At 43.2% G+C, this 25,905-nt stretch overlaps 1 protein-coding gene across 1 annotated transcript in view; it reads right to left on the bottom strand.

The window, feature by feature from the left end:
* PAPPA (pappalysin 1) overlaps nucleotides 1-25,905 on the bottom strand; it is a 181,106-nt gene that overhangs the window by 141,692 nt on the left and 13,509 nt on the right. The window contains exon 2 of the mRNA XM_071574522.1: nucleotides 12,298-13,366. Within this exon, the coding sequence (XP_071430623.1) occupies nucleotides 12,298-13,366 (1,069 nt within the window). The remainder of the gene's footprint in view (nucleotides 1-12,297; nucleotides 13,367-25,905) is intronic.

The raw sequence follows: 25,905 nt of genomic DNA, 5'->3' as shown, positions 1-25,905 counted from the left end.
CCCCACTGGACATGGGTCTTTCTGCTGCACAGATCCCAGGTCAGGCAAACCCCACTGGACATGGGTCTTTCTGTTGCACAGATCCCAGGTCAGGCAAACCCCACTGGACATGGGTCTTTCTGTTGCACAGATCCCAGGTCAGGCAAACCCCACTGGACATGGGTCTTTCTGTTGCACAGATCCCAGGTCAGGCAAACCCCACTGGACATGGGTCTTTCTGTTGCACAGATCCCAGGTCAGGCAAACCCCACTGGGCATGGGTCTTTCTGAGAGTGGATGGCTCTTGAACTGGGGGATGTATCAAGCAGAAAATATAAATAAGCAGTGGGCAGCAGCCACAGCTAATGCCCAGGTTATTAGCAGGATGGAAGGACGTTTGGATTTCCTCACATATGGATCTGCTAACACATGTACCAGAAAACAGGCACTATCAGTCCAAAACACAAGGCTGATTGTAAGCGTTCCCTGGAGGACACACTTCCCAAGACCCTGCTAAATTGGACTGGCAGCTCATGAAACGTACAGTTACTGATCCAGCATGTAACTGTAAACTATAGGAAATCATACCCATACATTTGGCCTTCAGACATGAGTGCAGAAATTGCCTGTTTTGGCACCACGAGCCTGTGGATGTACTTGAATCAAACCCAGACCTCTAGCAGCAAAGGCTACGAGTGTGCAAAGATCTGTTCTCCATTGTCAAATGATAACACAAGAGGGGGAATACTCTAATTTTCCTTTATGGCAAATTTCTTGACCAACTTTTGCCCTGAGCACAACCACTATGGACAGGCCATGTAGTTTAATGTCCCCATAAATAACAAATAACCTTTGCAACCTGTCACTTTATTTGCTTATCTCAACCACACATCAGCTTTCACCCTGGTTTGCTGCTGTAATTTATTGGTAACGTGTCACTAACAACTACTACTGGACTTAAGATCTCAAAGACTACAAAAGCAACTTTGCAAAGGATCCATCAAAATCTGCTGGTTGTCATTTTCGTTGTTTTACCCACACACAGACCCTGAATTATAAACCTCCACTTTTATAAAGTGTATGTTGCATGAATTGTCTGGGAGCTCCCTGTCAAAGACAGAGGGGGACTGTTGTGAATTCCCTCACTTCCAGAACTCAGATGTCAGCTCAAGAACATGCCAAGAACTTTGTGACACCTGACATCCCACCTTATTCCATAGTGGGAGAAGAGAAGGCATCCTGGAAGCACCTTTTGGACTATCTCCTCATGATGGTTTTCTAGATCAAGAACTGGAAATGCTTCAGGTATTGTTCCCAGATGGATAAAAAGAGAACTTTGTGCCTGACCAAGACCAAGATGAGAATAGCTCAAGATCTGAGCCTGAATTTTTAAGACAAAACTCACAGAATTAACTAGGTTGGAAAAGACCTCTGAGATCATTGAGTCCAACCTATGATCAAACACCACCTTGTTAACCAGACCATGGCATCAAGTGCCACATCCAGTCTTTCCTTAAACACTTTCAGGGGTGGTGACTCCATCACCGCCATGGGCAGCCCATTCCTATGTCTAAGCACCCTTCATAAGTAAGACATTTTGCAGCAAAAACACATGAACAAAACTATCCCCAGAAATAAATCTATTAGAAGAATTCTGAGTGTATGAGGTGGGAGCCAGGAACTTCCAGCCCTTTTCAGAATCCAATTGGGTGCAGGGGGGAATCAAACAGCACTGATTTCTTCAGGCAAGCTGGAAAAAACACTGATGTGTCTGACAGAAGCATTTTACTCCATGTTTGGAAGTTTATCATGACCAATCAATTCTGGAAGAATTAGTGAGCACGTTCTGGGTCTTGGCACTGACATAGTCGTGGTAAAACTGCTGGAGGCAAAAGGGAAGTGATTTTCATAATGCTGTGAACTGTTGCCATCAATCCTTACCCAAAATGTTTTTTCTTACTCTGGTACAGTGCTGTTCTGTAGGAGCTTTCCCCTTCCCTTGCCCTTTGTCTCAGGAAGGCTCAACCTCACTCATGCTCTGCATCTGAAGTTCCAAGCCAAGGATTAAACTTTTTTGGAGTTCAATCTTTCTATGGATTTCAAAGAGCTTGGGATATGTAACTTAGTCCAGACAGAGAGTATGATACATTTGGAACAACATTATGTCCGTAAAAATAGGACAGACTGAATGACTGTTAAGGGATGCAGCATGATGGGGCAGCCTGATGTGAGTTGGGAAGGACATTTAGATACCTGTTTTCAAGCTCTGAATCCTCGTGGAAGTACCTGTCTTTTCTCCTGTAATTATGAAGACTTTAGGATGTAATTCCCTCAATCAAGCCTGTGCTGTGTGTCCATACCTGTTGTGACCAGATGGCACAACTTGTTCCCTAAGGAACTGACAGAGCAACAAGTACAAGTAGCCAACGCTCATCCTGAACTCTCAAAGCAATAACACAGACACTATACATTTTGGGAAGGACCAGCATGAAGGCCAAATAAAGCCCCTTACCCAGAAATGCCAAGGCCAAACATATTCAGTTTTTAATAATATAAGTTTACGCAAGTCTCAGTGTGTCTCAGGAGTGCCTGTGTTTGCCTCCAGTTGTGTTTCCTGGGATTGAGGACAGGAATAGAGCATCATCAAGCTCATGGAAATCAGGAGATCACAGAAAAATGCTGTTTTGTAACTGTTCTCAACCAATTGTGCAAACCTAAGCAGTTCAGATATTTGGAAATATTTCCATTCTCTCTGACACTCACGTGAAGCAAACTAAGCTCTGGCCTTTTCCATCTCTACCCACATTCTCTAAACGAGTGTAGTGTATTTCCTTATTTACTTACAATTTTTCACCAGTTAGATCTCCCTCTGTCTCACTTTTAATTAAACAAAACTAATTAATTAATTAAGCAAACACAAAACAGCTTAAGGCAAAGCTTTTCCAAATGTTAAGGGAGATTTTGCTACTCACACTCTACTGATAGTCAGTGGGTCTTTTTTTGGGGAATTTAACTTCCTTTTATGCCGTTGGAAGGTGCACAAAGATGTGTAGATGATTACAGTGATGTGTCATTTAATTGACATGATGTGGATTTTGTGATATTTAATCAATGTCTGAGTTCTGACTGCAATAGAAGCTTCAATTGACCCCCTCACTCCTTTCTGTTCAATGCTCACTAACCTGTTGTCTTTGATGTATGAATGTAATTTGCAAGTGTGACAAGGCCACCAGTCTCATTCCATCATATAATGGAAATTAGAAATGAATCAATAAACAGAGAGGTAAACTCCTGATTAGCTTGTTCCTACCACACAACGTGGAATTCTTCACATTTTACCCCTAATCCCACGTCTGATCGAACTGAAATGTCTTCAGGGTCAGGAATGTCTCCACTTCCTTTTGGTATTTAATCACATCTGAGAAAGGCTGATATTTTATGTCTATGTGTCTTATCTTCATCCTTTGTACAATTTGTGCTGTTTAATCCTGAAGAAATAATTCAGCCACATGTTTCATGTGATGGGGTAGATTCTTAATGGAGGAGAAATGCTGGCATGGCCCAAGTAACAGATTAAATCCCCTTCTTGGCATATTCATTTTTACTGCGTCTTCCAGTATAATTTCGACATGGAATTTTCCTGCCATAAATCACACAGGTTTCTGTGTCTTTTCCCTCTTCCCCTCCACACCACGCTGCGTAGCTCTGTGTTTTGGTAAATCTCATCTATTAATAGTTGCCCTCTGTGGCTATAAAAAAATATGTCAGTAGTCAAAAGCCAACCCTTGGTAGGGAACAGCTGTGGCTGCCTGAACAGAGGCAGGACCCAACATCACACAGCAAAGCCCTTTCTTGGCTCCAAGTCAGAGCAAACCGATTAAACACAGCCACAGTCAAGCTAATGGAAAAGGAGCCCCTTCCCTACAACACAGGGAGAGAGAGGCCAGCTCCAGCACTAGGCTGGAGAACATCAGGGTATTTCCATTTTCTCACTGACATTTTCTTTTTCCTTTTTTAACTCAGCAAACCCCCCTCCTGTGTCTTCCTTGCTTCACCCTTCTGCCAAGTCCCAATAAAATCTTGCACTTAAAGAAATAGGACAAAGACGTCATCGCAGTTGAGTATCAAAGGTCGCAGGGTAAATTTTAAGGTCTAGTCTACTTTTTTTTGTGTGTTGCTGTTTGATTGATTTAACTGATTAAAGCATTTCTGCTCTTCCTGTGCTTTCAGCAGCATCCCGGGTAACTCAGGGGAAATTCAAACCAACCAGCTGTGATCTGTATTACAAAGTCGAGGCTGGAAATACAACACAAGGATGTTGATGGGGCCATACTGGAAAGGGTGAAAGGAGAATAATATTGTCTCCTGGTGAAGTGGCAAAGAGTTTTTATATAGTGGAATGACAAATATTCAGCTTAGCAAGGGATCCAGGGAGTCCCTCATCTTCTCAGTGCTGCAGGGTACCAGTCCCACTCCAGAGCAGCTGGTCAGTGACTAAGTACCAATTCCTGATGGCAGGAATCCTCCCTGGATTTCACTTTGGAACTTAATTAAAATTCTTGAAAATTCTCAAGGAACACTGAGTTTCAGGGATTTCCATGAAAAGTGTACAAGGCCACAACCATGACAACGAATCTCAAGTCCTCTTAAAGCCAGACTTGGGCCCTCTGCATTCCCAGCACACCTGGAACTCACAAACCCAATGCCACATAACTTCAGCACTTTTCAAATTTCCCAAGGGACATTTCACTAAGATAAATCCTCCTTGCAAAGCTGATTGGAATGATTTGAAAAACTAAGAGAATACTGAGCTGGGAAAACCAACTACCACAGCTTCGCACTGAAGTTCTCAATTTATTGACATAAGAAGGTTGTAGCACGAGAAGCAAATTTATTCCATACTATCTCCTTGCAGTATAGCTCAAAAGATGCATTTTGAGGCAGCAGAAAGAATTTTATTCTCCAAAGCCTTGTAATTCAACCCTGCTGAAGCTGCCCTCACACAAATCAGCGATGACACATCTTTTCAACATGTAGGGCCAAAATTATTTTTAAAAGCATTGCAGGTAATTGCCACTGCTCTCATTCCAAACCACTGCTGTTTCCACTATTTTACCATCACTGATGTAACCCAACAAGTGTCAACAGCAAATATGGGCTGATTCTGCAATTACTGAATTAACAGAAATGGTCTATTTCACAAGAAACAGCTCACCCGTATCAATGGCCAGGAGCAGACCTTTAACAGCAATTTAGAGGAGATGTTCTGTTCCCAAGGTTTATTATATACTGCACAAACATCTGGGTACCTTCTAAAATAATTGGTCTACAGGGTGCGGATTTTATCGATCTTTTTCACTGGGGTGGATTGGCCACAAGAGTCTTTAAAACAACGGTAGAAAAAAATTGCTGAAACAAAATTCAGAAAGACTCAATTAGGCCAAGAAACTCCAATCTTGGTTTCCGTGGGGTCTCTTTTTAGTAGGGGTCCTTCTGGAAAGGTCCCTCCTTCAAAAGAAAAAGGAAATTAAAAATGAAAAACAGCACTGGGGAAAAGCTGAGTGTGTACTTCAAACTAACACATGCCAGGAAATTTAGAGTTAAAGGTGAAACTCCACCCTAAAGAGTTCCATACTGGAGATATTTCAGTGAACAAATGTAACATGTTCTGAAATACAAAGACCCAGTAGGGTGCACTAGCTATGGAGTTTCAGCCTTCACTCCAAATTTCCTGGCTTTTTGGAGCTTTATTAGAGTTTCATATCCCAAGCATTTAAGTACTCCAAGAAGTTTCCTCAGTGCAGGTCACCCTGATCCTCTTGAAAGCTGAGAGCAAACACACCAATGGTGTAGCTACCCATCCATTATTAATGAACCTGAAAACACTTTCCTGCAAATTTATGCTAATTGGGAGTGCTGAAATCATCTGCAAACTAGGTAGTTTCAGTTGAGAAACTCCAAAATTGCCAATCTACTGCAAACAAAACAGAAGGACGGGATTTCATTGACCCCAGCAGAGCACGTGCTCCTAATCTTCCTCCACGGTATGTGGGTCCTGTAGTTCTGTGTCAGCTGAGGCTGAAATCAAGCAAACACAGGATTGCTTTTGACAGTAGTGGTTTGTATTCCTGGTATAAACACTGCCATGGTGTGGGATGAGGATATATCCATCTCCTTGATGCATCTGGCTCTAAAGGATGGGAATTGCAAGTGTAACTATGGCACGTGGCTAAGCTTGCCACAGGAACACACTGCATCTTCCTCACTGTGAAGGGGGCAACTTTCTGATTTTACAGGAGGTTTCAGCTGGCTGTAATCAAAAATGCAAAGGTCACCTCACACCCACGACCGAAGAGAGGTTGAATACAAATGGGTATGGCAGAAAAACAGGGTGATTAAGGCAAGGCCCCACAGCGCTTGAAAGAGGCGTGTGGGACATGATCGAACTGTGGGTCTGTGTGGCAGACAGTGCAACCTGGACGGATCAGCAAAGAGAACAACACACTTTATACACACAGCTACTCTGCAGAATGTGGGAGGGATGAGCTCCCCTTTGTTTCATTAACCAGAAGTTGGGAAGGGGTTGCTAGAGAGCCTCTGTGGGGCAGCTGATCCTGGAGGGTGTAGTGCTGCCCAGCAGAGAGGGGCAAATTCAGTCCCTGCCAAATCTGCAGACTCTACATGTGCCAACCTTCCATGTGGGGCTCCAGAGCCAAATGGGTCTGCATTAGCACTGGAAAGTATAACAATACTTTACTCTGTTGTCTCCCACAAAGATTCTTAATGATTTCTGACAGTTTACTGCATAGATTTTATAGGCTCTCTTCATCCCAAGCATCCTGCAGTTTGAGCAGACAGTGATGTTTTCCATAATGGATAATGTCCATGAAAGAAACCATAAGTTCTGTGAGTCTTGAGGAAAAAATGTTTTGTGAAAAAAAACTGTTGGAAAAGATGACTGAGGGTCAGGCTAAATCGAGCAAACTCCTACTGTTTCTAGGGTGTGCAATGGTATAGAAATAGTTTCTTTAGCATTGAAGTCCTGCCTGTATCAGAATTCAATACCAGACTTATAAATGTCAGTTGGCTGCAGGGGAACAGATGCAACTCCTCCCAGCTGATTAACATCCCTGACATCTGGAACAGAGGACAGAGTAAACAGAGAGAACAGAGGATTTCCTGTTGGGACTTGGCTTTTGGGTGACAAGTACCAAGATACCACAACTCTGTCCTTGACAGCATTACTCTTCACCTTCTAAACAGCCCTGGTAATTAAAGAACTGGACATTTAACGCTGAATCCCTAGACAAAAACTCAGGTATTTGCTCTCTGTCTGTCTGATACCTGTGTGAATACAGGAATCCTTGATGTCAAGAGCTGCACAATGGTCTCTTGGAGGCAGGGGATTAAGTTCTCAAGCTCCCTGAATTGAAGAGCTTTGATGAATGTCTTCTGTTCTTTTTAGTGTTTAGGATTAAGTGGAAATTAGTGCTTTATTAGGAATCAAGGAGTATTTCTTACAGCTCCAGCTCCTGGAAAAGGGCATTCAGCTTGCCTCCCTCCTCCAGGGCACATTGACCATATTTTTCAAGTAAGCCTCATGAAGAGATTTCTAGCAGAAGAGAAGGAAAAAGAGGTAAGAGGCTGATCTGATCAGAAATTCCATGGAGGAGTTCTGAAGTGCAGCCACAGCTCAGTTACCTGTTTAGGGCTGCCCTGGGCTGTGGATTAGCCACCACCTCCTCCTTCTAATGCTACTGCTGCAGTCCACATGCCATGGTGTTCAAAGCCACTATGGAAATTCCTACAAATTGTTCAAATGGGTATTTAGCATCCAATTTACATATGCCTGGAATGTGCAAGCTGATGTGATGCAAGCAGAGCTTTGCTGAACTGCCCAATAACAAGTGTTGGAAAAGGCCACAGAAGAGGGTGGGATAAGCATAACACTGGACTCCAGCTCTTGGAGGAGTGTTACTAGATGATCTTTTAGGTCTCTTTCAACCCCAATCATTCCATGATTCCTTGGTTTGGTGTCACCTTGGGTTTGCAGGCAGGTGCCACAAACAGATCAGAGGTTGTTCAGCTCAATCCTGTCCCTTGTTTAGACAGAGCTGAAGGCTGTGGGAGCCTTCGGGGCATACATGTGGATGTTGAGAAAGACTGTGCCCTGGTCAGTTATTCTGAGGGGATTTCCAGCAAGTATTCAGTGGGTTGTATGAACCCAGGGAGTTTGAAGAGACTCCAGGAGCTTTTACTGCTTCAAGAATTTCATCAGCATTTTCCTAAGAAGGCACCAAAGGGAATGATTCCTTATCTGACCATGAGATCCTGTGGTGAAGCCTGATGTGCAAACCCAGTATTTCATTAAAGGAATGGCTCAGTTAACCATAGGATGCTGCAAGAATTCACCACATCAAGTGGCACTTACTGAGCATGATTTCCTATGATCCCTTGCTGTTTGTTTCAAGTTTTTTTGGAAAGCAGCCATGGTAGGTGTCATGAGCTAAAAGTCTTCCCTCTTTTGTAACTAGCAATATACCAAATAACACAAGGAATGTGTCTTTTTGGCAAGTGTGTTTACCCCTGCTCCTTCCCTTTGTATTGGGTCAGACTGTATGATCTTAGCATGTTCTAATTTCCCAGAATTGCAGAAAAATGGAACAGTATTTGTAAATCTTCTGCTGGGACAAAATACATTTTGTCCCACCCTTATGAAATTAATAAAGAGAAGCGAGGCCGATATTCTTGGGTAAATCCTGCTGTGTGGCTAATGATAACCAGTCCTTTGTTTTCCCCTGTAGGCTATGAAAAAAAAAAAAAAGGAGAGATGATCTAGTTGGGACCACAATGTTTATGGCTTTTCTGCTGAGCAGCTCCAAGAGCAGAGTCACTATTCTCAGAGTTATCCCTCTGAGCTGTCCCTCTGGAAAACTTAAATGTACGTAAATCTCTATGCACCAACATCTCCACTGCCTGGCTACGGCACAGAACATCAGCTTTTTGAAGGAAAATATTTTTGGAGAGGTGCCACAAAGAGAGGCTGGAAACATAAAAAACCCCAACTAGATGTGCTGCTGGGATCAGCTTTAAAGGCACCATAGTTGAACCACAACAGTGACTGAAGTCCCATCAAAGTACCTGAGCTCTTTGTCCAAGGTGCCAAAAGGATCACAAGAAACTTGTAACACAGATCAAAGGTGTCTGGGAATTGTTCCAGTGGTGTCACTTTGTCAGAAATCATCCACAGGCTACATCAAGGCTCATACCAACTTTGTCCCAGGATGGAGCTTGGTGGACTAGGACCGAGACAGTCAGAAGAAGGATAGTGACTGGAAACATAGATCATCTTCTGGGGATGAAGAGGCACTGAGGAGGGTTCCTGTTTATAACATCATTAATCAAGTATTAGGACTTTTTAACTTGTTCCAAAGGACAAAAGTGTCTTGGGAATAAACTGCCTGGTGCACAGCTGGCTACAACTGCTGACACTGAGGGTGTGGAAGGAACAAGCCTGGCAGTGCCTGAAGGCTCCCCCAGAACCAAGGAAGACTCTGAAGAGCCTTTACAACAAAAATTCAGGAAACTTTTTATTGGTACCATTTCATCTTTCTTTCCTCCCTTTCCTCACCAGATTGAAGGATCTTTCCCCTTTCTTCTGCTATTGTCAGACTGACCTCTGGCAGAGGAAGTACCTGCAATTCCATGGGAGCTCTCTGTGGCTCTGGAGATGTCTTCACTGCTGTGGTGCAAGGCTTGCACCAGAGGGGACTGAATGAGGACTCCTAGCCAAAGAAAGTGATGACAAGGGGGCTGATGTTGCAAAATGGGCCCAGATGGTGCCAACTAGATTTTGACTTAGTCACTAATTGACAAGGAAATCTCTCTCTCAGGGGATGATGCTGATGGCATTACCAAAGCCAAACATCGGGTTTGAATCTTCACCCTTGTAGTCCATGAAGGCTTAACAGCCAAAGTCACTGTCCTAAACCTGATCAGTTAACATAAATACCCAAAGCTGTGTAACTCAGCCTCACAAACCTCAGATCTAAGTGCTCTGTTTTGCAATACCACCCATGTTAGAAGCAGGTTTGAGCTCAGCATAAGCATATTTGTCATCAAATAAAGGCTCGGAGAGATGGAATATCTTCTACTGCCCTCCATGGTTTCACTGCCAATGATCAAAGCTGCATGTAATGCCTGTGCAAAGGCAGATAAATGAAATCTAACTGTTGCAAAAAGATCTTTGGAGCACCTGTGGATTTTCTTGGGCTCTACATTGTGGAAGAGGCCCTTCAGGCTTCCCTCACTATGTCAAACCAACAGGAGGTTTTCCTCAAGACAAAATGAACATGCAGAAGATCTATGAGTTCCATGCCAAGAGATGCAAATCCTCCAGACAAACTTAGCAAGGTGGTTGTCTCCAAAAGGAAAATAAAACTGTGCCTGAAAAACAACTGTGTGGTGTTAAGGTAACTTCAGATTCTGGAACTCAGTTTCTTACTTGGGCTTGTGCAAGTACAGACTGTTCAGAAAAAGGCTTCATTTGAAATAGAAACCTCCCTGTACATCAGAATAACATTAAAACACAGCCTTAGATCTGTTAACTATAATTTACAAGGCTTTTCTTGTGTAATTTTGTATGGGTATTATGCTGGTCACAGGACAAGTGATAAAAGGGTACTATCAGATTAAAAATAATGTATTTTTCTTAAAATTCCCCTAGTTGTTATAACTAACACCTCGAGTTCTCAGAACTACAGTGTTAAGACAATCCAATTTGCATTATGCCTTTGATGATATTTGCTTAGTTCTGTTCCTCTCCAGTTGAACAGTATTAGAAGATTGGTATTTTTCCTTTCAATATTAATATTTAAAGTATTTTCTCATCTGAGCTTTATTCACTGGTAACTGACTGAAGTCAAGCTGAGTTAGAAGGATTTTTTTCAAAAACAAGCTCACTGGAGCTAAAAAAAAAACATGGAAAGGAAGCTTTTCTTTGCAGCTTAATTATGTGTATTTAAAGCTCCAGTAGAGCTGATAATGTTGTTTAAAAACTTCTCTCTTCTAAGGAAGCTATAAATATAGTCTGAATTGCTGTAATGGAAGTGACTCCAGAACAGCTCATATTTTCCTTATTAACCTGAACTTTAGTGTTGATAACATTGTGTGTTGTGACCATTTAGAGGTTTCCTCTTTATGACTCCATGAATTGCCCTAAAAAACCTGTAACAAGGGATACAGACAACAGAATTTCAGCTTTAACCTCCATCTCTTCTGTGTTTATATTTCTAACTCATTCACAGGTAACACTTTGGTACTTGAACACATTAATTTATCTGAAGGTGACCAAAAGTTGAAGTAATTGCAGGTACGTGGAACCCAGCTGATGCATGTTATTCAAGGATGCCACTCTTCAAACTACAGCACAAGGAGGCCTTAGCTGAGCAGCTCAGGATTTTACAAATTCACATCCACCCACAGAAAATTGTCCTACCATTTGCAAGGAAGCTCCATCACCCCTGTTTTCAAACATATATGTAGAAACGGGCACAGAAGGGCGCCAGTACCCACCCAAAGTGTGCAACAGCACTGCCAGGAACCTGGTACCCACCTCCCTCCTCAGAACCCACAGACTCAGGTGCCCCTACACAGCAGGGCTCACAGAAAGCTGTACACAGAGCATGAAGAGATAGAATTACCTACTTACCTACCTACCTACCTACCTACCTTCAAATAAGTCCTACATGATTTAAGTCTGCCTAAGAATATTCATGTTCTGTTCCATGCCTGAGGGGCTTTTCCCCTCTCCAAATACACATGAGCTTTCTATGGCATCCAGTCCCTGCTCCCAAGAGTCAGTAGTTAAAATAAACTTTACAATGCTACAATATACTGGTCATAGCCAACAGCTAATGGGTCTCCCAGAGTTGGCTGCTTCAGTCACACAAGCTCAGAGTCACAAAATATTCTGACTTGGAAGGGACCCACAAGGATCACTGAGTCCAACTCTTAAGTGAACAGCCCATACAGAAGATTGAACACATGACTTTGGCATTGTTAGCACCAAGTTTCACCAACTAAGCTGATCTCACAGTCTTTAGCACAAACTCTTTAGATGTTGCTGAGACCATTACTGAGATTGCATTTGGATAACTGTAATGTGAGCCACATACTAAGAGAAGAAAATAAATTCATTACAAACTCCAAAGCCCATAATAGCAACAACACAAAGGCACAACGGGCAGCAGGCCAATCAATACCTAGACAGAGATTCATCAGTATGGTCATAAAAAGTTTGTTTAAGAAGTTACCTACCTGTAAGGAGAATATGGGTCAAAGCAGGTCTTGGTGACTTCTGTTATCTCTGGGTTACAGCATTCTCCCCCATCGAAGTTGTATCTCTCGTAGTTACAATCCATGTCACACACCCCGTTCTGCTTCTTCTTGTTGAATAGCGTGTGCCGCACGTGCCTGCAGTCCCCACCGTCGTACCCAGTCAAGGTGTGGTTGCACTCAGGGTCACAGTTCTCATCCCCAATCTTGCTGATGTCACAGTTGGCCAGGATGAGTCGGTGGCGAAGGGAAGAGTTCTTCACCTCCAGCACCTCCAGCTCCCAGGTGATGTTGTAGCGGCTGAACGCCTCGTTTAAGTGCTGGTGCTGGAACTCAATCTGCTCCTGGCTGACCGTGGGGTTCTGATGCTTGTCATCGTAGAGGTTGACCACGCGGTAGCGCACGATTTTGTTGCGGCGGAACCGCGGCAGTTTGTTGTAGCTGGCGATGACGTCGGTGTTGTCACAGACCGTCTGCCCACAGAGAGGAGGGTCCAGGCTTGTGTCCAGCAAATAGCCGTGGTGGTAGCTGAACTTGATCTGAGGACTGCTGCCATCCTTCGTGGGAGACCAGGTGCTTTTCACATTCAGTAAACTGTCTTGAAGGACTAGCTGAGGTAGGGACGTGTCTTGCCTGTGAACTGCCTGGTCCATGTCCAACAAGATCTCCTTTTGAGACCGGGCTGTCCTCCAGAGGCTGAAGTGCTCCACGTAACCCCGATAGTTCTGGTTAAGGGCATTTCCTCCAAGCATGAGCACCTTGCACTTTAAGGTCAGGGGACTGAAGATGCTGCCCACTTGCTCTCCGCTTGTGGCCACCTGGGCACCATTCACGTAGAGCCTCATCAGGTGTCCATCGTAGGTGGCAGCCAGGTGCACCCACTGGTTGGGGAGGTAGCTGCGATGTGCTGCAATGGTGGTCACTTTGCGAGCACGATCTGTCTTCAGGGAGAAGAAATAGCGAGGGTCTCTGTTCCCCTGGTCACTGACGGTGTTAATCCCCAGGACCCATCCTCGGTCACGGGAGGTGTAAGAACATTTGTCATACAGTCCTATGTGCCCCCAGAAAAAGAAATATGAATAAATAAGGATGACAGAATGGAGGCATTAGTCTTTAAATTGTATAAATATATCTCTCTAAATGTATATACACACACTCACCTACATCTGTTAGACAGTTAGTGTACTAGAAAGACTTTAAATCATCTAGTGCATGACTGTGGGAGGTCATGTTAAGACTTCCTATTAAAGGTCAAGATTTGCTAGAGGTATGTACAAATGGGATTCCCCCTTCCTGACCAAAGCCCAAAACTTTTCTGCAAATTCCTCTCAGGAAAATGTTTGTGCATTTAGTTCTTACCTTCCTTCAAGCCATACATCAGTGGTTGAAAACAACAGCAGTCTTTACAAGCAATCCCTGCTGATGTCACTCATATTTCATATCCATAACCCTGTAGCTAATAAGGTCCAGAGGAGAAGTATAAAATCTAAATACTGCACACTTTGAGAAACATTGAGCAGCTGCAATAATCTTGATAAGTTCAAGCACACAAATCCTACAAAAACTGAATGGGATGTGTTCAGGTCACCTTCAGTGTCCTACCCAGTATAAACCAGTAAGGAAATGGCATATATTGGAAGGCTGGATGTGCAGAAGATGGTATGGAAGGGGCACAAAACACACACAGATGGAAATACACGTTCAGAAAAATTCCTGCTCCCTCACAGGTGCACTTCTTCTTGGAACAAGGTGGCCTTTAAGGTCCTTTTCAACCCAAACCATTCTATGGTTCTATAGACAAAGTATTAGTTTCAAACCTAAAGCTCTCTCAACTAGTCTTCAGACAGCTCCAAGCAGTGGGAAGAGCCCTCTCCTTCTCAGTTTGGGACATAAGGTTAAGCAAGTTAAAGATACATTCCCACCTTTCAGTTCTCAAAGGCCAAGGGCTGCAGGGACACACCTCAACTGAAAATGTAATCGCTGGAGCTTTCAGCACCAAACGGCCTCTCTACTATCAGCACATGGAAAACAATCCTTCCCCCAAACCTCCCCTTCCAAAAGCCTAAAGGAAAATCATAAATCTCTGACAGTTCAGTCCTTGTGAAAAGACTAAATATCCCCTTACCTCACCCCTGTACCCTAACCCTCCCCACACTACAACCAAATAACATCTTCTGCTTCTGACTAAGTTGCTCAACAGCCATCTGTTAACAATCACTCATTAGCAGTGCAGTCTTGTCTAGTATCAACAGAGCAAAGGTTACAGGAGCATTCACTGTATTTTTCCTCCCCTCTCCCAGCACCCACCTTCCCCCCTTCTCCTCACACCCTTCTCCTCTCCTCCTCCTCCTCCTCCTCCCTGTAAAAAAACCTCTTCTGATGGGAAAGTTAAAAACATTTAAACGGGCCTTTTTTTCTGCGTGCTGGTATTTTGCTGGGGACTCTGAGCTCTCCCTTTTCCTGTTTCCTTTGGAAGACAGAGCCCAGGGTTCGGAAGGTAATGTGTTTATTCATCTGTAGGGCGCACTTAGTTCAAAACCTTTTCAAGACCAGCTTCTGGTTTATACTCCTACTCCTGATCATGAGAAAGGAGAAGAGGAGAACCAGGGAAGGGAAAAAAAAATGGGTTAAAAAAAATTACATTTGCTGTGATGGATGTTTACCCAAGAAATGTGTGATATGAGAGCCAAAGCTACCAATAACCTTCTGGAGTCTATTTTTTTGAGTGTTTTTTAATTTTTCTTTATGGAATAAATACTTTTACAAAGCATTCATTTTCAGATGTAGGAGAGCCCATAATAGTCTGTATTTTTATGAATCTCAAATGAAGGTATTGTCCAACGATGGTGGGTGGATAATACTGCAATGAATAAGAAGACAGCTGGCAAGAAAAGTCCCTCTCCCAAATAAGTCATAAAAATCTCCACTTATTGTAATAAGACCATTAGAGGTGGTCAGGCGTTTTGTAAGAGAGTTTTCTGCCTGCCAAGATATGCCCAAATGGTGAGAGCAGAAAAAGTGATGCAGAAATTGGGTCTGAGAAGCTTCTTGTCTTCAACATGGTCAGAGGAACTCCATGGACTCCCTTGGCTGTTTTGACTGAAGCACAGAAGGTCAACCCATCATCCCCACCACACTCCCAACCCTCTCCTGCCATCTTTGCCACTCAGTGCCCAAATCCTCCAGGCCTGTGGACCACAGGGCAGCTACACACCCAGAAGTTGCTCCACCTGTTTCTTCAGGCATCCAAGATCCCCATGGCTGGATGGACAGCTGGAAGTCCTGGAACAGATCTCCAGCTACAGGGAAGTTCACCAGAGTCTTTAAGGGTCAACATTTTTTGCTCCTTGCACTGACCAGAGCTAGAAATATTCCCCCAAAGAAGGAATAAATTATTGTGGACTGGGAATTCAGTTTCTCAGCCAGTGTTAAAGAACATCTTCCTCCCTCTGTAATGCTGCATGATGCTGGTGATTGACCCTGGAACAGATGGAGCTGCTGGAGGAATACTACAGAATAGTAGCAATCCTCCCTTGCCTTTGAGCTTTTAAACTCTGATGTGATGCAACGTGTCTTGAGTTCGGCTCAAACAGCTGCCATCAATTCAAGATTCACAGGAAGCCAAAGGAGGGCAGAAAAAGAAAAAAAAAACCCAGTGACAATAGGGACACCACTGAACATGCCAGTACGAAAGCTGCTGAACTAAAACAGTCTACTATTCCAGTGCCTTGCATTTTCTAGTTTAGGGCAAAGGTCATTACTGAATCCATATGCCACGTACAGTATTCTTTTCTCAAACTTTTACTATTGCAGACATCCAACTCTTGATGAAAAGATGGATTGAACACAATCCTTTCAGCAGCAAGAGTTGTTTTATTCTTAAGAGAAAGGAAAAGAGAGTAAGAAAAGGGATAAAAAACCCACACTCCCTTGTGCTAGGATAAGAAACTCAACTCCCTTGCAAGTTGTACCAGTTCTTGATGACCCTCTTTTGCTTGAATGCTGTACCTACTTTCCCAATCCTTCATTTTGCTTTTGGCTGTAGACTAAGGATCCTCCAGCTAAGGGAGTGTCACTTTTCCGTTTTGTCCCCAGCACAATGAAAACAATTTCAGCTGGGACTTTGGATGTAATAATACAAGAATTTATTACTTCTTCTATGACAACTAATAAGGGCAAAGCCATTGGAAGAGGGACATGTGAAATAATTGCCAGAACTTCTGAAAACTGAATAATTTGATGTTTTCACAATTTATTTCAATTTAGTAAAAGGTTCCATAGCCATGAGTTATTCCTCAGACATAATTAAGAACATTTTAAACAAGAAGAGGCCTCTTTTACCCCAAACAAGCCTGGTTTTGAACAAAATCACCCCACACAATGGTTGACACTCCGAATTTCAAGTCAGCTGTGACCACAACCAACATTTACATGAAAAACATACAGAGTTTAGATTCTCATTTACACTGAGAATTCTTTACAATGATGTGGTAAAGGACATTTTTAGCTACTTAATATCCCTTTACAAACCAAGAGTGGTGTAAAGAGGCCTCATGGTAAATGAGACTCAAGCCAATGACTGAAAAACCACAATTTGGCGAATGTGCCTGAAGTTTCTGAGCCAAGAAATGGTGCGAAATAAAACTGATGTTTGTTTTCCCCACAGCAATTAGATTAAAAAAATATGTATAAGTTTCATACAGCAGCAAACAGTTTTCTTCACTTCTCCATGCCCTGAGTTGCTAGAAAGGGATGGAGCTACAGCTGAGCAGAACACCGATAGCCCTTAGTCTTAATGGTTTTTTCTTTGTAAAGCTCTTGTTCCTGAAGCCCAAGGGATTGAAGTGGAATTTTATATTTTATTTTAAAAAACAGAAGAGGTGCTAATTCAGCTTCCCAGTAAGAGGCACTGGTAACTTCCCTTCCTCACAAAGGAGTGAGTCAGTTCTGAGAGAACTCTGGAAGAGTCCATGAACAGAGTAAGATGACACATTCTTTACGCTTGGCCAGAGACTTCAGTGGCCCACAAGGCTCCTTCCAGTCCCATGATGGTTGTCCCTTATAGGAAAAGTAAATTCCTAGGCATCAAAAGAGTAGAGAAAGCTGGAAAAATCAACTCCAATGGCCCAAAGCCAAAAGCCAAACAAGGAAAATGAGAAATACAGTTCTCTGTTTTCTTTTACAAGTGAAATCTCAGTTCTCTGGCTGTTGACCCACAATGGCTCCACCACAGCACTGTCCATCTGATGTCTTCCAGGAGGCCCTAACCAATGCCAGCGTTTATAACCCACTTTGTGTTCAAGACTTTTAAGGGGGCTTAAGTAGAGCCACATCCTCACGTGGACCCTGTGCACAGGACAGGGTTTGGCAGCATGAGCAGAATGTGGAACATCAGCAGCTGAATGCCTGAAAGATAGTCCTGGGTGAGGACAGGAGGCATTGGTGTCACTGAGGTGGGAGCAGCCACAGAGGAATGGGAGCTCACAGCTGGAGGCTGTGGCTGCTGGAGTCAGAAGCAGCGCTCTGTGAGCAGAGTTTGACAGAAGAGAGGCTGGAGTAGCCCATACAAGCTGCTGTAGCCCATTTAATGTTATAAATAACATACTCCAGGCCTCCCTTGCTCACTTCATTTCTGTTTCTTCCATTCTAACAGCAATCTTCCCAGTGACCAACCCAGCCATATAATTAACTAATTTAATCCTTTATGAAGAAAATGTTTCCTCACTTTGTTGAGTGATGGGAAATGGGGGGCGTGGAGGAAAAATTAAGAAAAAAAGGCTTGTTATGGTTTTGTTTCCAGGAGCAAGAGCTGGGGAAAGGGGAAGAGGGAGGTCAGTTTGACTTTGAACACATCAGGTGTGCTGTGGAGCCCGTCACAGCCCGGCAAGGCGGGACAGAAAACAGTGCCCTGCACTTCTGAAAGTTGGCCGTGCCTGTTTTGCTGGGAGACTCCAACCAGAGGTGACAGGACTCAGTTATGAAAGGGGAATTTAGGTCAACAATCAAAGCTGCAGTCAGGGGGCCCAAGAACAGGGAGCTAAAGGTTGGGGCTGTTTTTTTCTTTAGCATGCTTTAATCGTTTAGTATCAAAGCACAGACGAACGCTTGAAAGAGCAAATATTCCACAGGAACCTATAGAAAGCTTTTATCTGTCCAGAGGAAAATAATTAAACCCGACAGATTTGGGTTAAGTATCCCCATGTTCCATGCAATTGGATAAGTCAGTGAAGATCCACTGGAGCAGTTCTTGAGTTCTGCACTGGATATTTCATGGTGTGACGTTGAACCCAATATACTTTTACAAAGGGGAGAAATAATCTCTCCTTTCCTCTGCTGTTCTTCCCCCAGCCCCCACTTCCTTCCACAATAGTTAAATAATTCAAAGTCCAGAGTACTTAAGGCAACATCTCTGTCTATACCATTTCCAACACAGCTAAGAGGCCTCCTGAGGTCACCCCCTGAGATAAGGAGTGGCTCAAGCAAACCACCTGAGACCTGCTCAGGTGGCAATGTACTACTTAAGGAGCAAAAAGGGGATGTTTGCTGCTGCTATCAATCTAGCTGAATTCACACCAGATATTATCATTTACAACCTATGCAATAGGATTCAAATCTCAGGCAGAAGGATGGAGATCTTTTTGTTCTGCCACAGAAGACAAGATCTTCATCATGTAGCAATACAGAACCTAATACAGCTATGCCCAATTAACATTCAGAATTTGGCCCAAGGCTCTTTAATATCAAAGCTTTGTATCAGTGCAATTTAGCATTAAATTAAGCATATATTCTGTACTGTTTCTCAAATTCCCAGTCATTCAGATGTTCAATGAAATACCTTGAAGCCTGAAAAGAGGGAGCTGAGAATGGCTCTAACAGCAAGACATGAATTTATACTGGCTGGTTAGTTATGAACATTACATAAACCCTTCCCTTTTGATAACAAAATTCATGTAGGCTGCAAGAGAGCAGCCACTGGCATGGACAATCATATTAGAGACACTTCACTGAGCCTATTGTGAGAGTACACTGGCTAACAGTATATGAGAGCTTACTGCAAATACATGTGATAGGCTGGGCTTAGTGAGAAATTCCTAGATTGGGAGGATTTTGAGGTGGAAGTGAACACACAACACTGTGTAACCACATGGCAGAGAGGAGTGAGCTGCAGTCCTTGTGGTGTTACAGCGGGGTCATCCTTGGGCTGGGTATTGCTTTTGCAAAGTTCCTTCATCTACAGTAAAGAGGGGTTAGTGGGAAGTTTGCCTTCTTATCTAGATCTCCTTAAGTATTTCACAATAAAATGCAGAACCAGTGAAGGCTGGTGCTTGGTGAATGCTGCTTATGATCTAATAACCAGGTTTGGGTGGGCTTTTAGATGGATAGAAAAACACATGCCCTTTGCAAGGGTCAAGCTTCAGTCCCTGCTATAAAGCCTGAGACCATGGGAACATTCCAGAGAACACGGATAAGGATTTTCTAATATTTACAAAACAATTTATTTCTCCTGCCTTGTTTTTAGAAACAACTGAGTATTTTTGGTTGAAGCCTGGAAAGCCAGTATATGTCCATGTTATTGGAGATGATTGTACCACACAAAATATGGACAGTATGAAGATAGTAGAGGCAGACTTTGGGTGTTATTTAACTTCAAGTCAAACTGTGCATGTTCCATCAGAGAATCCTTACTGCGTGTTATAAATATGGGAGACTTTGCATCCAGCTTCATTCCTACAAGAGTTCAGGTTATTGGCTGCCAGTTTTAGATACTCTAGTGTGGCCCACTGATAATAAAACAGAGTTTAGTGTTTATGAAAACACAGATATCCTTCAAATATAAGTAGTGGAAAGCCCTCAATAAGTTCGTTGACTTAGCCGAAAGGGATCTTAACACACCTCTGAACTCCCAAGCTTATCTATGCCCACTGGTCAGCAGACCCAGGTTAGGAATTAACCATCCCATTGTACCTGAGGCAGCTGATTCACCTTCAGGGAAATCCAGCATTAACACCATTCTCACTTCAAAAGCAGGTGTTGCAAAACACATGGATACACATTGGGGGGAATGCATGAAAAGCATCACTCTTTCACAGAGACCTGGAAGCACACACAAACCTGCAAAAAAGGACTTCAAGACAATGGCACAGCAGCAGAGGAGTCACTCTACTCGCTCGAACACACAAGGGAACATGTTTGGTGGAACACAAGTTGTCTCTGCTTCCACCTCTCCTCTTCCTCCGTGCACTATTTGCCAAATACTGATTAGCTATCAAAGCTCTACAGAGAATTTACTCTTGCTCTCACTACCATAGAGTGGCTTTCCTGCCTTTTGTAAGAGTTAATGCTTGAGAGCAAACACAGAGTATCTTCTGTGGAAGGAACAGACACGTAAGCATCATAACTTCCAGGCAATCTAAATGATAAAGTGATATTTCTGAGCTCCTTTCAGAAAAAGGCAGAGAGAATTGATCATAAACTGGGTCAAGATAGGTCAGCATACCTCAGAGCAGATCAGATGGCCAGAGCATCCCAGGAGGAAATATTCTCCTGGAAGGATTATTAGGGACACATCTGTGCCATCAGATGACCGTGCACAATACCCATCAGCTCCCTGGGAGTTCAATATGGCATTTCCTTTCAAAATGTGCTTTGTGTCTGACAAGCACTGCAAGTCAATCAGCTGTGGCAGCAGCCAAGCCCGGAGTGGTGCTGGAAACACGCCCGGCACGCCGCCCTCGATGGCCAGAACCACAGGGCTGGGAGAAGTGCAGGTCTACCCATGACATTGCTTGTGGTGCTGATCAAAACACACAGCCGGGATTGAAGAGGGGACAACAACACAGCTTTTTTTGTGTTTTAGAATTCCCTTGTCTCTGACCTTTACAGCAGCTTTAGGGCAGCGCTGGAACCAGCTGAGCAGTTACTACTCCCAGCTGCAGCAAGAAGAGCTTTTACACCATTGCACAATGCCTGTGTGTTTGCAGGGGGGAGGTTAGGGCTAGAGAACAAAGAAAGAAATCTAGTGGCACCTAAATCAAGCATTATGATCAATGAGGGAGTGGGAAGGGAACCTGGGGAGCAGGGACAACCTTACAACCTTTCCAGGATCAGACAGATGGCCAACATCCACATTATTAGAGAAACAAAACAAAAACAAAAAATTCCATGAATGCAAACTAGGGCACCCTGCGAGGAGACTGTAAAAATCACATCATGATAGCTTAGACTTGTCTTTGTAATTGAGGGGCATTTCCACATGAAACAGTTCTAGTTCTTTAATTGGATTTTGAGAACATTCTTGGGCAGACACTTTGTGAGTGCAAAACTGAGTGGTTCCAGTGCATTTACACTGATTTATACCCTGCAAGGGCTTTGCCTCTGTGAAAATTAAATATCTTATTGTAAAAATACCTCAGATCTTGTCCAGACCCAAATATCTTGTTGCATCTGGCTTTCCCATATAACTGCATCTTTCCTGTTCTAATAGAAACAACTGAGGCATTTATCAGCCTTCAAAGAAGTGTCTCTGCTACAATACACAGAGGAGGCTGCAACAGCAGAGGGGAGAATGGAGCTGATTGTGCCTGGTTTCTGCTGTTGCTTTCAAAAGGGATCAGGGCCTTCACTAATCATGACAATTTCATGCCTCAAATTCCCTGCTCCATACTTGCATACAAGATCCAAACCAATACACAAACCACAGAGATATTTCTGCTTTCTAGGAAATGTCCTGCTGAACAAAAACCCTGCCTCTCTTACATGATATAACTATTATAGTATGCATTCCAGATAGGCTGGACTCACCACATACAAACCTAAGTATATAATTTTAGAGCTCTATTTTTCTGCACAGTTTGAATCCAATTTCATTTGTTTTGGTATGACTTTCCTCCTGGAAATACCTGAGCCTGTGTTTCTGCTCTACAAATATCAGCGATCACTTGATCTGTGAGCACAAATAAATAGACATCTAAGAGAAAATTCTCACACAGATACCCACGGTGTCTTAGAAGTGTATAGAAACAAATTCACACCTATTAAACCGAAGGCTGGAGCTGAAAATTCAGCCTTTAGTTCTCAGAGGACAAGATGGGACAGCGATGGGCAAACCTCCAAAAGGTCATAATTCTGCTTCGCTTTCCATAAGCATTGCCAAAGCCAAATCCTTCTCCAAAGTAATTGACCTTCTCAAGTCTGCAGAACTGGGAGAAAAATGTAAAAGAAACAAGCTACCTTGGAAGATTTTTGGCAATTATTGTATTTAGCTGAGCAGCAGGAAATATCATATGTCCAACTTTTCTTATGTTATTTCAGCCCTTCTACTTCTGGTTAAATTTGGAACCAGAGCAATGAGGACTAACAAAATAGCATGTACATGCACTATTTTCCCTGTGCAGGGGCCTATATATACATGTGCACATGGGTTTGTGGGACCACACTGGGGCATCTGGAGCATTTGACTTAAATTTGAATTTTGAGGAACGCTCACCACCTAGAGATGGCTCCAGTGAAATGAAACCCTGGCTCAGAACACTAATTACCTTTGATATGTCATTGGTCTGCATTTTCTGTTTGCAGCTCAGCTAAAGTCACAGCAGTGGGTCATTCCAGCATCCAGCCTACATGCCCTTCTGGACTGCTGTTCTGCCCTGACACTGAGGGACAGGCCACCCAGCAAGGAGATGACAAGCACAGTCACTCCAGGCTTATTCTCTGCCTTCTCATTCACTTCTTGGTTTTCAAGAGCTGTCTGCTCTGTTGGCTTCACAGTCCTGACATTGTCAATGCTTCAGCTTCCAGAGGGAAACCTTGATTTTGTCCCCCAAACTTTGTACTCTGGAGGTAAATTCTTGCCATCATTGAGGTCAACAGTAAAACTCCTACTACCTTCAATTAGAAAAGATTTCAGTCTTGTATTTCAAGTGATTTTCAGACTAGTGCACTGGACTGTTTCGAAGAGGAAAAGTGAAGTCATTGCTCAGCACATCATTCTGGTTCAAGGTGACAATATCTAAACAGGACTAACAACATCATGTGAAACAGCCTCACAATTCAACTATAGTGATGCTGAGAAGTCCAGCAATGACCTGGAAATACTATAGTGATTAGAAATTACAGTGATTTGATTCTCCCAGCATCAAGGAGAATCCATAGAAATACTGAGAAATGAAAAGATTTGAAATTAGCATCTTAGTGCTGCTTGTGCTTTACTGTTGGCTTCGAGTATTTTGCCAGTAATAGCTGAAAAACCCAGAATACTCTGATGCCAGAAGCTCTCAGGCACAATGATCACTGAATTAACTCCTCTTTAAAGACCTTGCTTTTCAGAAAAACAATTAATTTTACTTTGAAAGTGACAGTGACAAATATTCCACCGTTCTACTCAGAACTCTCTACTACTGATTATTCTTAATGCAAAAATACCACTAAAACACTTTGTTCTGAAGTTGCTCAGTTTCATCTGCATTCATGGCATTTACTCATACCCCCTATTATTAATTTTGAACCTCCAATTATCAGTTTAATATTCCCCAAACATTAATTTAAAGATCATGATGCTCAAGTCACCTCGTAATCTTCTTGTGTCCAATACTTTAACACTTGTTACAAATTCTTTAATTATTATCATTGTAATTTTTTCCTCTAAATCCTCTTCCATAAAACATCCTTCTTAGACTGTGGACACTGGAGTGGGACATATTCCTTCGGCAGCAGCAGCAACTCCAGCGTCAATACAAGGACAGCACAACCTCCCCAGTCCTCTTCAAAGCCTCCTTGTTTGCACAGCCAATGATGACTCTAAACCTTTGGCCACAGCATCACCTTGGCAGCTCACATGGATGTGCTCTATCTATTCCAGCAGTCAGTTACTCCTACACATTAAACTTCCAGGTGAAAGGCCCTTCCCCCATCTCCCATCCTTCACGTGTGACCTGCTGCCCATCCATCTATACCTATGACTTCACATTTGGCTTTACTCTGTTGCACACTGTTTGCATGTTCTCAGTGTTTGAAAACACCCAACTGAGAGTCCTGTTTTGGTCATTGTTTACCACTCCCTGAACTCTGCAACATCTGCGAATTTTATCAGCACTGATCTTGTTTTCTTGCAGGTTGTTGACAGAAAATATTAACCAGTAAAGAACCAAGATTGCATTGTGCTGAATAGGAGGGAATGTGGCCAGAGTCAGGCTGTTCAGGCAATGGCTCTGTTTTGCAGTAAGGGAGAATAAAGACCTGTGATCCTCATGAATATGAGCTTACACAAGTCAAGAAAAAAAAGATGGGACAAATAGATAAGTAGGAGATTGGCAAGATGTGCCTCAGTCTTTTTGTTTCTTTGGCAATCCACAGGCTCAGTCTTCCCTTTACAGCACCACAGAGCTGCAGGAACACAGCAGGACCTTGGCCAACGGGGCTTCTTGGCTGTGCATTTCTTCTTATTGGTACAGTGGAGTGGCATTTGCCACTTCATTCATGATGAAAGCACTGCCATGATGATATTATCTCATCCTTACAAACAGCATTTCTCTTCAGGCTGCAGAGAACCATTATGCCACCTCAGCAGATGGAAAGGACAGAGTTGAAGGCACCTCACAGCAAAGCAGTAGCTAAACCCCAGAGCAACCTGTGCACTTGCACTGTGCCACAAAACAAGCAGCTTGAATTAGCAGGAGAGGGAGTCTGCTCCTCTCACACGGCAGTTGCATCACTGCTGAAACAAACACCCTTTCTTTCTCACAAAGCATCTAATTTATCACTGAAGGAAATCTCTGTTCTCTTTCCTAAAGCACCAGCCAAAAAGAAACCTCTACCCTTTGCAAGCTGCCTCTGTTTTCCTCTCTGCCAACTGGTCTCTGTCTCTGCTTTCCTCACAGAACATCTTGTTGCAATGCCCTTCTGCAATAATTTTCACATAAAGCGCGTGCCCGTCCAAGCCTGCCCTGTCACCAGTGTTTGACAAGTGTCAGAGAAGCTCCATAAAAGCCAGGCTGTTGGCTGGTCAGGGCAGAGGACACCATGTGTTGACCACATTGACAGTTGTCCATAAATAACATCCCTGCTGAACAGCTGGTTGGATTGCTTGGGTTTGGAAGAATGTTGGCCACATTGCCTACTTACGTGCGTCCTCCTCAATGATGCACAGAAGATCCTCTGCATGGGGAGCGGAAGTACATCACTTCCAGAAGATATCAAAGCTTTTTAAACAAAAATAAGCATCTGAACACAGATTTCAATCCTGACTCAAGGTTTATGGCCAGTTTTGGACACACAGATGTGCAATAAATTGTTGGTTTCTTGGTATAGGAGCAAAAGATGTTCATCCTGAGGGAGGGGAATGATGGGCGGTGGTAGGAAGGACTGTCCTAATCTCCTTTCCTTCTTCCCTCTCGAGACTGAGCCCTCTTAAGTCAGAGAGCAGAAAAACTGTTCACCTACACAGAGTGAGACAAAACACAGACCTGGGGCAGAAAGGCCTTTGCTTCTCTCTCTCTGCCATCAGTGCTTGAGCCAGAGGGAAGAGTTTGATCCAGCACTCAGCCTCCTACTGCTGCAAGGTCTCTTCCTCCATAAGTGCAAGTGCTCCCAGCC

This window comes from Pithys albifrons, chromosome 20, assembly GCF_047495875.1.
Source record: "Pithys albifrons albifrons isolate INPA30051 chromosome 20, PitAlb_v1, whole genome shotgun sequence".
In the NCBI taxonomy this organism is placed as follows: domain Eukaryota; kingdom Metazoa; phylum Chordata; class Aves; order Passeriformes; family Thamnophilidae; genus Pithys; species Pithys albifrons.
The sequence above is the reverse complement of the archived record's forward strand: the minus strand, read 5'-3'. Positions and strand labels throughout refer to the sequence as shown.